The 16492-nt window shown below is 35.6% G+C and overlaps 1 protein-coding gene across 3 annotated transcripts in view; it reads right to left on the bottom strand.

Moving 5' to 3' along the window:
• FOXN2 (forkhead box N2) overlaps nucleotides 1-16492 on the bottom strand; it is a 73150-nt gene that overhangs the window by 24284 nt on the left and 32374 nt on the right. For all 3 annotated transcript variants that reach the window (XM_021001274.2, XM_021001275.2, XM_021001277.2), the window contains exons 3-4: nucleotides 5951-6075; nucleotides 2609-2673 (exon numbers count right to left, since the gene is read on the bottom strand). In XM_021001274.2, coding sequence (XP_020856933.1) covers nucleotides 2609-2673; nucleotides 5951-6075 — 190 coding nt within the window. The remainder of the gene's footprint in view (nucleotides 1-2608; nucleotides 2674-5950; nucleotides 6076-16492) is intronic.

The following is a 16492-nucleotide window of genomic DNA, read 5'->3' as shown; positions in this document are numbered from 1 at the left end:
AGGCTAGAATTCTAAAAGACTATTAATTCTGGGCTCACTCAAATAATAAGAGGTTGATTTTTTAAAAAAAATTTGACTAATATTATTCTTTCTTCTAGTGATTAGGAGCTCATTAAAAAACGAAGTAGCATAAAGCTTGGTGCAGTTTGCTTGTATTTGTTTCTTTAATCTAAGTGATTAAGTAAGATCCCTTACTGGCAGGAAGGGAAATAAAAAGTTTAGTGGTCCTATCAATTTACAAAATTTGAGATGCTATAGGAATAACTGAACTATAAGCAGAACAGAAGGTCCACATTCACTCCAAAAGACCTAAAGAGGGCAGTATCCTCAATATCACACTTCTCTCTGATCCTCTTTGCCTTCCCAGAAACATGGATTCCATGCCTAGCCATCCTGGCTCTAACAGGTGAGCTTTTTGCCTTATCAGGAATCAGGCCTCTATGCAACTTTCCAAAGTCCACTGGCTATGATCCATTGTAGGTAATGTCTGCCTCAGATTTCTATTTTCCAGCTCTCCTTTTGGTGTTGTCTTTTCACCATTACCCCACTGAGGGCAAGAACTCTTACTTCCTTGTTTTTGTATCCCTAGCACTTAGCACAGAGCTAGACACATGACAAGTGCTTAATAAATGATCTATCTAGTCTGTATTTGGTACACAGCTTAAATGGTGATAAAATGCTAGCAATTTTACAACAAGACTAGTAATCTTCAAAGACCCCTTGTCAGTCTTATAATGGTGAAGCTTACAAGACATACTAGTAACTTTTTGATGTCTGTTTCTTATTTAATCAGGTTAAAGAATGATAGGGAGAGGAGCTGAAGTTCCAATGGGTAATTCTTCATTTTTAAATAGAAAAGGCCCTGTAGTCTCTCAAAACATATATATTAGACAATCTTAATGGAAAAGATATATCCCCTACTGGAATTATTGGCCCAGAAAAATTTTAAATGGTATGAATATTATTTCAATAATTGTTAGTACTTTTTAGCCTCTTTGATTTTTTTTGTTTTGGGGGGTTTTTTAGGCAATTGGGGTTAAGTGACTTGCCCAGAGTCACACAGCTAGTAAGCGTCAACTGTTTGGTCTGAGGCTGGATTTGGACTCAGGTCCTCCTGACTTCAGGGCCGGTGCTCTATCCACTGCGCCACCTAGCTGCCCCAATTTTTTTTTTAATAGCTTAATTAATACAGTCCTTAACCTAACCATAAATTGCTAAATTCTTAGCCACAGTTGTTATATCTCAGAACTAGGCTTCATCTTAAATTAAATATACAAACAGATGTTCCTGAGATCATACATTTAGAACTGGAAGGGACCTTAGGAGCCATTTAATTCAATCCCCTCCTTTTATAGATGAGGAATCTAAGACCCAGGTAGGTTAAATGATTTGCCCAAGATCCCTCAGGTAGTAAGCATCAGAGCAAAGATCTGAATCTAAATCTAAATCTTCCGACTGTAGATCTATGATGCTAACACTACTCTCCAAACTCATCAAACAAGACAAAAATCCAATAAAAAACACACAATTCATTCTGTTCTCTTGCTTACTCAGCATATAATTCCTCTGAATCTTGCAAACTGGTATACTGTGATAGAAATATCCAAATAATAATAATAACAATAATAATGATAATAAAGCTTACTATGTTCTAAGCACTTTACAATTATCTTATTTCATCCTCACAACATTCCTGGGAGGTAGGTGCTGTTATTATCCTCATTTTACAGATAAGGAAACTGAGGCAAACAGAGATTAAGTGATTTGTTCAGGATCACACAGCTAGTAAGTGTCTGAGTCTGGATTTGACCTAAGATATCCCTGACTCCAGGCCTAGTGGTTTACCCACTATACCACCCAGCTGCCCCAATGTAATTATCTAAGTGGGGGGGGGGGGAAGAATTCAACTTATATTCAAATTCAGTGGTTTCCCAGGTTTCTAGATAATCATATTTTCTGTTAAGTCTATTCTCACAAATGAAAGCTGGCTACCCTAAAACAGAAAGAATCAGCCTCCTTGTTCTAGGTCTAGACTTTTCTCATGCTTATTGGTGGGGGAAAATACAGTTATTACTATGGAAAACAGTTCCATGAAGTTGGTAAATACAAAGGCATAAAATGAAACACAGCTTATCCATTAGCTCCACTAGGGGAGCACTAGAGGGCAGTATGCAAATGGAAGGCAATAGTACTACTACGGTTTTTTTTTGGGGGGGGAGAATAGAGGAGGTAGAAGAGGCAAATTGATATACAGCCCCCCAAAAAGAGGAAAACATGATTAAGTCTACCAAATGACGGTTGGTAAGAAAAATCTGTGAAAACGACTCTCCTCAAATTAAATGGCAGACGAAAGAAGAGCTCTTTAGAGGTACTGGCCATACACACCATTCCTTGCACCCAGTTGGTGCTCAGTCATCTTTTTTATGAACTAACCTGGTAAGAACATGTTGAGGAACTGAGACAAAAAAACTGAGCTATGGATCTAAACAACAGAAACTGAAAGAAAATCCATGATGGTATTATTGAGAAATTAAATTCTATAAGAATTAGCAGCATGTTTTCAGATTTTTTAAAAAAATAATTTATAACATCAAATTTTTATACATACCTTTGAGAGTTCGAACTTGGCTCTGCTTTAGTACAGAGGTTATATAATGAGGTGGTGATGATCCACTAAAAAAAAATCACAACAAGAGTTTTATTTATATTCCTTTTTAACAGTCAACTTTTTTTTTTATTAGCTAGCAAATTTATTTTTTGGAGGGTAGAGGCAGTGTAGTAGATAGAGGGCTGGCCTTGGTCAGGCACATCCAGGTTCAAAGCCCACTTCTGACCCATATTGGCTGTGTGACCCCTGGGCAATGTCTCAGAACTCCAGGCAACTCTCTGAGATTATAAGATTCAGAACAGTTTCTGATTTACACTGATGGAAGGAATTTTCTTAATAGGAATTCTCAACACAGACGAAATCACAGGTCTGGGCCTTGCTATCTGAGTTTTTCCCCTACAGCACCCCCCATTACAACAATAAGAAAAAATTTTGTATTGTCTCTGTTTCCTGAGATGATATTCAGTACTGGAGAAATTTAGGAAAGACTCAATGCTTAAATGATGAATGTAAGTGTTACCATAGAGACAAAAGTTTCAATAATTTACAGGGTTAAAAAAGTTTGCTCGATGTAGACTCATTTCTACTGACAACCAATTCAACTTATCTACATATTGTGAGCACTTAAAAAAGCATTTATACTAATAAAGATTGTAAACATTATTCTTATACTCACTTGTATTCACTAATAAGTACTTATTTTTAGTAGATGGAATTAAGCAACAACATTTAAAAATTTAATCACAAGAATCTAGAAAATGGACAAAAATAACTACTTCTGTACTGTGATATCTATGTTAGAATAAATGTATGCTTTGTCAAATACATTTTCCAGCTTTTTAATAACCACAGTGTTGTTAGTTTATTATTCATGTTTTACATACATTAAGTCTTTTCCTTCAGATTTTTGAACTACAATTTTATATCACAAGAGGATCTATACATCATCAGAGCAGAAAGGGGCTGTAGATCACCTAGTCTAATAGGAAACCAAAGCCCAGATTGGTGAAGTGACTTGTTTGAGATCAGGAAGTAAATAAGTAGCAAGTAAGAAGGTAGGAGAGCCAGGATTCAAGCCCAGGTCCTTTGATTCCAAATCCGGTGCTCTTGCCACAGTGCCAAGTCTCATGTCGGGAATTCTAAGTTGGACTTGATGGCTTCTAGGTTCCTAGTCCCATGGTTCTGTGCTGATAGTGTTAAAATATTTCAGTGGTAACAGTTATGGAGAACTTAATGGTAAGGGTCTAGAATTTATAGGTTCCCAAATGGGCCATTGGGGGCACTGGAACAATCCAGCAAGTGGGAAGGGGGAATCGGGGCAGTAGAAGCCTTGGGTGCAATTGAGGGGCATTGAATAAAAATAAGGGTTAACCTAACCTAACCCCAGGGGGGACTGAGTAATTTTTTTTTCAAAAGGGGGAGGTAGGCCAAGTAAGTTTGGGAACCTCTGGTGGTGATAAAGTAATAGTGATAATGGAGGTGGTAAAAAATAAATGTGATAGGATTTTAGGAGTTCAAAGGGAGATCACTCAGTTAAAAAAATTATTTCTATTGCAAATACTTCTGAAATAAAGTCTTCAAAACAGAAGAGTAGTCTACCACTACACCAGGCTGTGTGCCTGCAGGCTGGTCACTTCAACTCTCTGAACTTAGTTTCGTCATCCGTAAGATGAGTAAATTATAAAATCTCTCTAAGCTTTTTTCTAGATCTTATTATTCTAAATGGGGAGAATTTTAACTCAAGATAAAGTTAATGTACAATGAAATAAGTAGAACCAAGTGAACTGCACACACAATGACTAAAATAAACAACCTTTCTAAAAGGCAGTCAGACTTAGATCAATTGCTGTGACCAATCTCAAGCTTAGAGATCACAAGACAAAACCTACTTCCTTAATCTAGGAAGGGAAGGAAGGAGAAAAGGGAAGAGAGAAGGTACAGAATATTATCTACATTGCCAGATGCAGTCAAATACATCAACAAAAAAATGAAGAAGGTTATATCAAAATAGGCATCCTTTATTGTGACATTGTTGTCATTTGTTTTTCAGACAGGGCAAAAATTCTAAAATTCCAGTAGGCTCAGTAAAACCCTGAACATATGGGAAGTCAAAAAAAGAAAACAAAAGAAAACAAAAAAACCCCATTAATAAAATAATAAATATTGAAGTAGAAACATAAAAAACATGGTACTTCAAATGCGTTATATGTGGGTTTCTGGAAACATTGTCAATTCTTAATTAGCCATGTTTTGGGGAGAAATTATTTAAATAAACTTAAAACATCATCGATTTTGACATTTACTGTACTACCAATTCTTTAGGCTTGTTAATAAGTATCATTAACTGATCATTTCCTTTACTCTAAGAAAGATAACTGTAAAAACTGCTAGATTTTATTTAAATTGTATTAACTAGAGCTAGATCTTATTGATACACATTTTTCCAACCTAATAATAGTTCAATGGAAAGCTAAAAATATTTACTAGTTTAGTTGCGGACATGTCAATTTGGCTTTTTATAGTATCTGTCCAAATATATTCCCTCCCAATGGTTGGATAAATTTTTTTTAAACTCCCAGGTGAAGCTTTAAATTCTCAACGAACAAAATTTTTAATGTAATCTAGAAACATTAAAAATAAACTCTGTTCTATGAGTGTGTTGCATACTTTTGCAAGTTCATTGCAACAGTGGCACAGACTTCTACTTGATGTAAATACAATAATGATTGCACCTAGCTCAACAGATCCAAAAAGGCTACAGAATGCTTCTTGGACAAATGAAACAAATTCTACTTCAAAAATATAATATGTTTAATAAGGTCTGCATTAAGATGACAAATATATGGGGTCAATAGAAGAAATTGTACTCAAAGGCAAAGGTTAGGAGAACCACAAACATCTTAATGATAAATAAAAGCTCAGTAAAATTTTACTTTATTTGGCAAATTTCTTTAGCACTTGAGTGATTATTTTTGTGAATTCAATGTGGAGCAAAGGAACTCTGAAAACAGAAATTGTGAGATTTCACTAATTCAAACCTGAATATACAAACTTAAAATGACACACAAAAAAAGCTATTTCCCTCCCCTCCCCCCCAACAAACTGAAAATGTATGTTCCTACCATATCCTTAGGCCTTAGAAACATGTGTTTAAAAGAAAAATTAAAATGATTACTTATTTCTCATAGGCATAAATGAAATAATCCCAAAGCAAAAACAAAGTGCAGATCACTCTCTCATGCTAAATTCTTCTTTAAATAAAAAATTTGCCATTTCTCCACTTCAGAAACCCCAAACAAAACACTTAAACCACTAATTATTTGTAACTGAATAAACCCTTACTTTTGTGGTGATGCAGGAGGGGTGTAAAATGCAAGTGCTGAGGAAAAAGGCTGCTTCTTCAGTGCTTGTATAAGATTGGGTTTATACTCTGGATCAACACACCATAAGGAACCTTTTCCATTCACCTAGCAGTAAAGAACCAACAGAATTAATGTTTTTTGTAAAAAGAGCTTTTAGATACATAGATAACCAGAATTAAATTTTTTTATTCCAGTCTTTATGAACTTACAGAGAAGGAAGAGGGTAGGAAATGAGGAAGACTATAGGGATGGGGGAGAGAATATGTAACATCACTATGTCCTGCTGCTCCCTTAAGAAGCTAAAAAAAAACCTATCTGGAAAGACAATTTATACCAATATTTTCCAAGATGTTTTCTATGCAATGCTAGTGTTATATCTTCCTCTCAAACTATTAAAGGTGAAATTGTGTATCAAAAATACAGATGACATATGGCAATGTTTGTGCACACTTGATGGATAAGTATGCCAAGTCTTAGGGTCAGGAAATATTTGGCTTCATTTGACAAAGGATGTCAAAACACAATTAACTGCTAAACAAATAGTATCAACAATAAGTATCGTGAGGTCAAACCAAGAAGAAAGCACTGCTGGCTACAGCAGCCTGAGTAGGCAAGATAGTCTTTAATAGAAAATGACAGATAATAGGCTCAATTCCGAGTTTTATTCATTTGCTAACTGAAATGCATAAACTCTGCAAAATATCTGAAGATTATAGCAATCAAATCAGGTAGCTTTTTTGCTAAAATAAATGCCCTTTAAAGAGGATTAATAAAATTGGATTTATAGCACAAGATAGCAGGAAACTGGGAGGGGTGGTGGTGGTAAGAAAGCAATTAGATGGAGAGTTAAAGCAATTTATAATCCTTACACTGCTGAGTCAGAACATTATAACAACATTACCTACACAAAGAAACCTGGCAAGTAATGTTAAATTATATATTACTAATAAGATTAGAAAATCAAGATAAAAATATCACTAACCAAAGGGTTTGTTTAGGGATGGAGGGAGTAGGTGGAGAAACTATTATCTTATTTGCATATTGGAAAAATCTTTCTAGCTATAATTTTCAGAAAAAACAATTATGATCAAAAATAAGAAGGCTAAACCTGAAACAGCACACTATTTCATACTCTATTTTCAAATGATCTAATATATTACTTCAATTTCTCAGGGATCTGGGATTTTACTGGCACGGGCACTCTCTCCACCAGTGCATATCACAACCATTCTTTTCCATGGCAGAAAAATATTTTGGTTTAAAAAAATCCATCACTCCAAAATCAACCTACAGATAAATCTCTTCAAAGTAGCTAGATTAATTCTAAGATTACAGTCTATACATTGTCCAGTCCTGTATTCAAAGCCATGCCAGATGCACTCAAATTCTAACACCACTTTAACATATAGTGAATAAAAAAAATTCTTATTTTGACCAACAAGTAGATAAATTAATTTTGTCCTACAATCAAAGAACAGTGCTGGCTGGTGCCACATTGCTCCAGTATACTACAGGTTGTCATAACCAAAATAAAGCAAAAACTATCTCAGAATTTAGAGTAACTGTTTCATTAGAACTCTGAATAGATTTAACTCTGCAACAAAGTGATACATATGAAAAGGCAATATCTTAAAATTGCAATATCCAATGGGTTGTGGCAACACAGGAACACTAATAGATTGTTGGTGAATTAGTAAATTGGCACAACCATCTGGAATTATGCAAAGAAAATGACTCAAACATTTAGGCCCTTTGACTCTGAAATTTCACTACTCGTAAATCCCAAGTGAGTCAATGACAGAAAGATCCCATACACACCAAAATATTTGTAGTCACACTTTTTGTGAGAGTAAAGAACTGGAAACAAAGGAGACAGGCATTGCTTAAGGAATGGCTAAACAAACTGTTATACATGAAGCACTCTCCCCCTACCCTTTCCCTACCTCTCCTCTTCCTCTCCTCTTCTCTCACCCTTCTTATCCCTTAATAGTCAATTGATGTAAATCTCTGGGTCTGTATAATCCAATGATTAAAGAACAGGCAGTTATTACCTAACAAAGTATGACAAAAAAGTTGAACTCATGCAAAAAAAAAAAAGGCATTTTTAAAAAAGGAACATTATTGTACTGTAAGAAATGCTAAACATGATAAATGTGTGATCCATGAACATGAAACACAGAAAGACATATATAGTGAAACATTTAGCACATGCCTGACACATAGTGTCATAGCTTAACAAATGTTTATTGATTGACTGGATATATATAACAACTATGACAATGCACACAAAAAAAGAAAAACAACAAAATAATCCAAATAATGATATAGAATTATAATAGCCAAGCTTGGCCTCAAAAAAGGTAGGAGAGGACACATCACCTAGCTCCTTTGCAGAAGTGGGAGAATGAAGGTTGTGGGATATTGCATGGAACATCAGTTTTTGGATATGTTGTTTTGTTTTTTGGAATTTTCCTTTCTTCCCTGCTACTTTATTATTAGGGATGTCTCTCTATTAGGGGGTGGAGGAAAAAGAGTAGAAAATACGGGAAAAGATATTGAATTTGAAAAAATATATATTTTAGTACTTAAGGAAAAATACCAACTACTTTAAAAAAAAATCTCACCAGTAAGGACTAATTATGTGTTTGGGTGACTGAAATGTGGATGACAGGAATATAAAATTTAAATTAAAGTACAAATAATTTGTTGCTTCTGAAATAATAGTATCAAATTACAGAAACTAGTACTATTGTTTGCTAGATCCTTGCTCAGTTTTAGATTAAGATAAATTCTAATCCACAAGAACCATGGTTGTTAGGTGAAAAAAAGCATAATAATTTAATCACCAATAAATTACCAAGTTTTAAAAATTATCTATATAATGTTCTATTTTGGCATAGCTCTTATGACTCTTAAAAAACAAATTCAAAATTGCATTCCACATTGTTTAGTGGGAAGATTATAGTTGTTTTGATCACTATAAAATGAGCTCTTAAAATATAAAAGTAGGAAAATCAATATTGAAAACGTACTGCTAGAGAACAGTTAAGCTTCTTGAGTGTGGTCTCAAGTAATTCTGGTTATGTTTCCATGGTAGCATTTCCTTTCCCTAGCTCTGCCATTGGTAACATGAGATGACTATGTACTTACTGTTGTCGTGTTTTAGATTATGTAGTTAAAATACACCCAACAACTTACTAACATTCATTTAAAATATTATCTTTATATTATAGATTCCTGAGGTTGAGATGCGAGTAGATGAAGAGATTTTGAGAAAGTGCTGTCAAAATAAATGAAGGAGAAGATATGTGATTGGGAACAGGAAACATGCACACATCTTCTCTCAATTTGCTAAAGTTTTGGAATAATATATAGTTTTTCCACATAAAACTAATCTGAAAGGGCAAAGTTTATTCCCCAACAAATAAGCAGCCAAATGATATGCAAACTTTCTTTTTCCAAAAAGAAACGTGAGCTATCAACAAGCATGGGTGGAAATGCTAAAAATCCGACAAAAGAAATGCAAACTAAAACTTCTGAGGTTTCACTTCTACACCCAAACTGGCAAAGATGATTAAAAACACAAATAATCATCACTGGAATATCAACATAATAATAATAATAATAATAATAATAATAATAATGATGATGACGATGATGATCCTTTTGGGAGAGTTATAAACTGTAAATTAACTTTAGAGAAAAGTTACTGAAATGTGGATGCCCTTTGAACCAGCAATCTTACTACTAGGCATTTATCCTAATGCATTCAATGACACAAAGAAGGCCCTATACTGTATACACTAAAATATTAATAGCACTTTTAGCAGTAGAAAAAACTGGAAATAGTATATATCCATCAATTGACAGAAAAATAAGTTGTGGCAAATTAATGTGATGGATTATTTCACTACAAAGAATAACATAAGGAAATGAGAGAAACATGAGAAAACTTGTACAGACTAATGCAGAGTTAATAAAGTAGAACCAAGAAAATACATACACTGTCAGAACTCAGATCAAATGCAGTGATCAATACTGGTTCCAGACAGCTGATGATGGAATACATATCCTTTCTCTCTTAGAAGGGACAGATATTGATATTACTTCTATCTCCATAGTAATGGGGTAGGTGGTAGAAAGTGTCATGACAGGAGCCAAGGATCTTGGTTGAGGGATGGTCCAGTTTTATCTCCTCCCTCCTCAACCCTACTTCCTCTACTTGAGCTTGACTTCTGTCCCTACTCATCCCTATTCCTGTCTCCACTCTAGTTTCTATTCACAATCTTATTTCCAGATCTCACTGTTTTTTTTCTGTCTCAACAGAAGATACTCCTCCTATGTACACGATCTCATATGTTCTTCCTTCCTCTAAGGATCTCATTCCACTCTCCCTACAAACACTAAGGTGTCCCTTACTCTTAAAAAAAAAGCATACAATACAAAAACAAAATATTTGTTCTTCTATTTTGCTAATATTCCAATCTTTTTCTTTCACCAACAGACCTCCTTCTTGTCAGATCATAGAACCTAAAGCTAGGATGAAATCATAAGAGATCATCTATCTAGTGGGCCCACTACAAATTTATGTTAATTCATCTCAACTGGGCCCTCACTAAAAGAAAAACCTTCTATTCTCCCTAACTGATCTGCTATACCACTCCACAGTGGCTGTTCCAAACTTCATCTCCCCTTGTTTCCCATACATAGCATCTGCTCCCTCCACCCTCTCAGCTAAGAATCTTACCTCACACTTTAACCAAAAAGATTGAGATCGTATGCTAAAAGCTCTTTCTCCCCTCCTCCTTATTTCACTCAGATGAACAGCCCTAGGCCTTCTCTTACCCAAAGCAAAAACCCCTCTGCATTCACTTTTAATCCCATCACCTCCCCAAGAATACTCACCCTCACTATCATCCCTGTTCTCTCTCTAATCTTAATCTCTCCCTATCTGTTATCTACAAATAGGCCCAACTCTCCTCAATCCTCAAGAATCCTTCACTTGATGACCATTCCCATTAGCATCATTCTATATCTTTTTTCTACATTCTACACTGGATGCCTCCACTTAATCCCCTCACTTTCTTCTAAATCCTCTGCAATCTGGCTGTAAACCTCCAGCAAGTGAAACTCTCTCTCCAAAGTTACCAATGACCTCTTGCCATATCTAATGGCCCTTTACTCAATTATGATGTTCCTTGACCTATGCTGTATTTGATACTGTCCATCATTTTTCTCTTTCTGGATACTTTCTCCTTTCTAGGTTTTTGTGACACTTCTCTCTCCTGGTTCTCCTACCTAGTGATATGTTCCTCAGGCTCCTTCATTAGTTCTCCATGTTATGCTCATGATGAGTGTCCCCCAAGGCTCTATCTTGGGACCCCCTCTCTTTTTCCTTTATACTATCTCACTTAGTGAATGTATTATTTCTTACGAGTTCAATGACCATCTCTACAAAGGTGATTCCCAGATATGGTGAGTAGTACCACAATCCTCCTAATAGCCACCCAGATTTATAACCTCATCCCACATACCCAATCTGTTGACAAATCTTATCATTTCCACCTTTATAAGAACTCATGGAGGCAGCTAGGTGGCACAGTGGATACTGTTCCAGGCCTAGAGTCAGGAAGACCTGAGTTCAAATCCAGCCTCAGACACTTACTAGCTGTGTGACTATGGGCAAGGCACTTAATGCTGTTTGCTGCAGTTTCCTCATCTGTAAAATGAGCTGGAGAAGGAAATAAAAAAACCACTCCAATATCTTTGCCAAGAAAACCCCAAATGGTGTCATGAAGAGTCAAACATGACTGAAGCAACAAAAAAAACCTCATATTCTATGCCTCCCTTTTTCCATTCACACAGCCACTGCCCTAGTTCAAATTCTCATTACCTCATACCTGAACTATCACAAAAGCTTTTAATTGATCTGCCTATCTCAAGTTTCTCCTTATTCCAATCCATCCTTTTGAAAAATTTAATTTATTTTTAATGAAGAAAAATCTCTTTTTCTCTCTCTTACCTTCCCTCATTGGAAAAACAAAACAAACAAAACTAAAAACAAAACTATTATAACATGCAAAGAAAGACAAAACAAATTCTGATACTGGCCATTTCCAAAAAAATGTCTCAGTCTGTAACTTATCACCTTTCTGTGGAGTAGGGACACCATGTTTCATCTTGGGAATCATGGTTGGTCATTTCTTTCAAAGTTGTCTTTACAATGTTGTGTGTGTGTGTGTGTGTGTGTGTGTGTGTGCGCGCATGTGTGTGTGTGTGTGTGTGTGTGTGTACACATATACAGTTCTACATACATATATATACAAATATTTTTGTATATATACATATAGTTCTCCTGGTTCTGCTCACTTCACTTTACATCAGTTCTTGTAAGTCTTCTAGGTTTCTCTCTGAAACCATTCTTTGTATCATTTCTTATAGCACAATAGTATTCTATCAATTTAGCATAATTTGTTCAGTCATTCCTGTATTGATGAATAGCAATCCATTAGTTTTCATTTCTTTCCCACCACAAACAAGACGCTAGAAATATTTTTGCACATATGGGTTTCCTCTTTGATCTCTTGAAGTACAGGCTTGATAGTGTCATTGATGGGTCAAAAAGTATGCAGTTTAGTTACTTTTGAAGAACAGTTCCAAATTACTTTCCAAAATAACTAGACTAATTCATAGCTTCATCAATAGTATATTAATGTACTTTCTTCCCACAGTCCCTCTAACTTTTATCACTTTCCTTTTTTTGTCAAACTGTCAATTGGTGGAAATAAGGTGTGACCTCAGAGTTTCCTGAATTTGTATTTCTCTTCATTATTAGTAATCTGGAGCACTTTTTCATGACTATGGATAGGCTGGATTTCCTCCTCAGAAAACCTATTCATAACCTTTCTACCATTTATCAATTGGGGAATGACATTCATTTTTTCAACTTTGAATCAATAACCTATTTATCCTGGAAACGAGACTTGTATCAGACATATTTGTTACAAAGATTTTTCCCCATTTACCTGCTTCCTTTCTAATTTTAATTGCATTGCTTTGCATAAAGACTTTATTTTATATAATCATCAAAATGATTTGATACTAGCAAAGAAACAGAAAGACAACACACAGAAGCAATTGAGCACATTAGCCACATGTTTGATAAACTCAAAGATCGCCCACTAGTGGGGTAAGAATTTAATATAACAAAAACTGCTGAGAAAACTGAAAAGCAATCTGGCAGAAAACCAGGTAGAGATCCACATGTCATCCTGTATACCAAGATAAGCTCCAAATGCATAACTTAGACGTAAAAGAGTGACATCAAAAACAAATTAGAGAGAGGCAGTTAGATGGCACAGTGGATAGAGCACCAGCCCCGGATCAGGAAGACCTGAGTTCAAATCTCACCTCAGACACCTGACACTTAGTAGCAGGTCATGTAACCCTGATTGCCTCACCAAAAACAAGGGAAAAAAAACAACAACAAAGCAAGATAGTAGTAGGAAAAGTCAATCTTCTATCTTACTACTAAAGCCAAGTTAAAGATCCCTTTCTGGGGCAGCTAGGTGGTGTGGTGGATAGAGCACCGGCCCTGAAGTCAGGAGGACTGGCCTCAGACCAAACACTTGACACTTAAGAGCTGTATATTTAGTTTTTTCACTAAATTTTGGCATTAATGGAATGTTTTGGTATTTCTACATTGCCTCATGTTATTAACTCCCCTAGTCTTTTTCTAACTACCAGTAGGTGATCATATTTAACTATTCCACACAATTAAGTAAAATTCTTTGGGAAAAGTATTAATTCATTACATTGATTTCTCTCCAGTAGAGTAAACAACATCTTGGTGGTCTGAAAGGATTAGAGTACTTCCCAATGTTTATTCACTAGGGATGTCAAGTCCATTATCTGCTCTTCTATTGTTCCACTATCTTCACTTAATAGCATGCCACAATTTCTTGTTCTTTTGACCTGGATCATCCCATTTTGGCAATCAGGGGAATAGACAGTGCAGCAAACAGTTATAAATAGCTGTAAAGCAATGAACAAATTAAAGTTTGATGAGCAATGAAGTCAACATACCATTCAGAAACTAGAACTATGAGCTTTCCCAACCATTAGGTGAAATAAGATGAGCTAAAGCCTTTGTTCTAACTTTTACTTAGAACCTTTGCTTGTTGTTGTTGTTGTTGCTTGTACTTCATTTTCAAAGAGAACCAATGACATTGCAGGGTGATGTTTTGACTTGTGCATGAACATGATTTCAGTGAGGCACAGTTGCACAGAGTCATCAGCCTTACTTTACTCTCTCATCCACAGTCATCAAAGTCCAGTGGGGCAAGACAAAAGTCAAGATGCCTAGGATGCTGTGGATGACCTTGGCATCTTCGATGTCTGACCAAGCTCTGACCAATTGTTCATGGCCGTTGGAATAAATTGTTTTCAAAGCCCATTACTTTCAGAGTAAGGCTTCACATGCTTGAGGTAGACATCCCCCTAACTCACTGACAGGTTTGTGACCCATTGGTTACCCTTAGCCTGGTTTAGCCCATCTGTTTTTCCAGGGTGTGGCTGCTGCATATGCTAAGCTTCTTGCAGCCCAGGTGAGAGCTGAGTGCCATGTGGCCACCACAGGTGGATGAGCAGCCCTGAAAAGCACTCAGCAAGCCCTCACACCAGAGGAGCCAGTCCTTCCTGAACACCCCATACACCCCTGGACCTTTGCATAGGGACTGAAGAAAAAAAGAGTTAAACTTAAGAGATACAACTGTTGCAAAACAACTGCCACAAAATTTATAAAGATTAAAAAATATCCACGTCTGCTTGAGAATTTCACGATTAAACAATCTATCCACTGCCAACCTAACCTGCTAATCTGTTTCTTTCAGATAGAACCTGTTATATTTCATCAGTTTATGTAGCCCTCAGTGAAGAATTTAGCCTATCAATGTAGACTACTACTCTCTCTGCAACTAATAATACAAAGAGTGCTAAAAGGCTAAATGACTTTCTGAGGATTATATAGCCACTATATGTCAGAGGCAGGCCTTGAGCCCAGGTTATCCTGACTTCAAAGCAAACTATTGCTCCATACTATCACAACTTGCCCTTCATCTACCTAGCAAATATTAAAATAATAGCATTATTCTTTCTAAAGGGAATACGACATTCCTGACTGCATTATTCCCTGGAAACACAAGAATGGACAAAAAGAGAAACAAGGAAGCAGCATTAAACATTACTCTACACAACAGTCTTACTTTCAAAGCTTTCAATATAGTATCTTGTATATGACCTTTTTTAAAGCTTTTAAAAAACATAAAATAACTTTCTCCCCATTTGACATGAAACTAGGTAGTGTAGTAGATAGAGAGATGGACTGAAGTCAGGAAGACCTGATTTCATTCTTCCTCAAGCACTAGCTATGTTGTGACACTGGCCAAATTACTTAACTTCTCTCAGGCTCAGTTTCCTTTTTATAGAACCTACCTCACAGGACTGTTCTAAGTACCAAATGAGTTCATATGCAAAGCACTTTGCAAACTTTAAAGCTCTACACAAATACTATTATTAAAGTATTCATTTGATTTTATTAAAATTTCTCTTTTTAAAAGAGTACATTCAAAACTTTAAATACAAGTCTCTTCCCAATTAGAGTACCCTTAATGACGAAGTTGCAATTTGTTTTGGTTCAGACCCATGATTTCACTGGAGTAAGAAATACCCTCAAGCAATAAAGATCAGCAACTGTTCTGCAAATTATTAACAGAGTTGTCTCGGGGCATCCAGCGGTAAGGGGTATACTTAAGAGCCACACAGCCAGGCTGTATCAGAACTTGAACCTAGGTCTTTCTGATACCAAGGCTGACTCTTTAGCCACCTTCTTATTAGGTTGCAAAGGGAAACAAAAATAATCACAATATGAAAAACATTCACTAATGAATGAATCACTAATAAAACTAGTCTCAATTTAAACATCCCTCTTGCCTTAGGGACAGAACATATGCCCATTCTAGTTCACTGTCATGCCTCAGTTAATCTCTCATTTTTGGTGAGTCTTCAAAAGGGAATGATAAAAGGATTAATAGTAGTCCCTAAGAAGATTGATGAAGTCCTACAATTTTGCAACAACCATCTCTATGACTGTATGTCAAAAGTGAAATTAAAAAAAAGTGAAATAAAGGTTATCTCGATTTCTTATCACACTTTTTCCCCCTAAAAAAAAACCAAAACAAACAAAAAACCAGAAATGCTCTAAACCTCCAATTTGTTCATTCTATGCTTCTGTGTTCATTGTAAGAATTAGCAGTTTTGATTATTTTGTTAAGTAAGATAAAATAACTTATTTTTTAAACTTTGTTTCATTTTTCAAGACAATGTCCCAATCACACCCTTTCCTTACTATTTACTGTGAACTGCTGGTTCCCATCTGAAGTAGATTCACTTTAAGTAGCCTTTTCTACTATGAATTATCTCTATCCACAAAAAAAAAATCTACTGTACCTTAAAATTCACTTAA

Source organism: Phascolarctos cinereus, unplaced genomic scaffold (genome assembly GCF_003287225.1).
Source record: "Phascolarctos cinereus isolate Bilbo 61053 unplaced genomic scaffold, phaCin_HiC Scaffold_2;HRSCAF=192, whole genome shotgun sequence".
Taxonomy (NCBI): domain Eukaryota; kingdom Metazoa; phylum Chordata; class Mammalia; order Diprotodontia; family Phascolarctidae; genus Phascolarctos; species Phascolarctos cinereus.
Note: the sequence above shows the minus strand (reverse complement) of the source record. Positions and strands in the feature narration are given on the sequence as shown.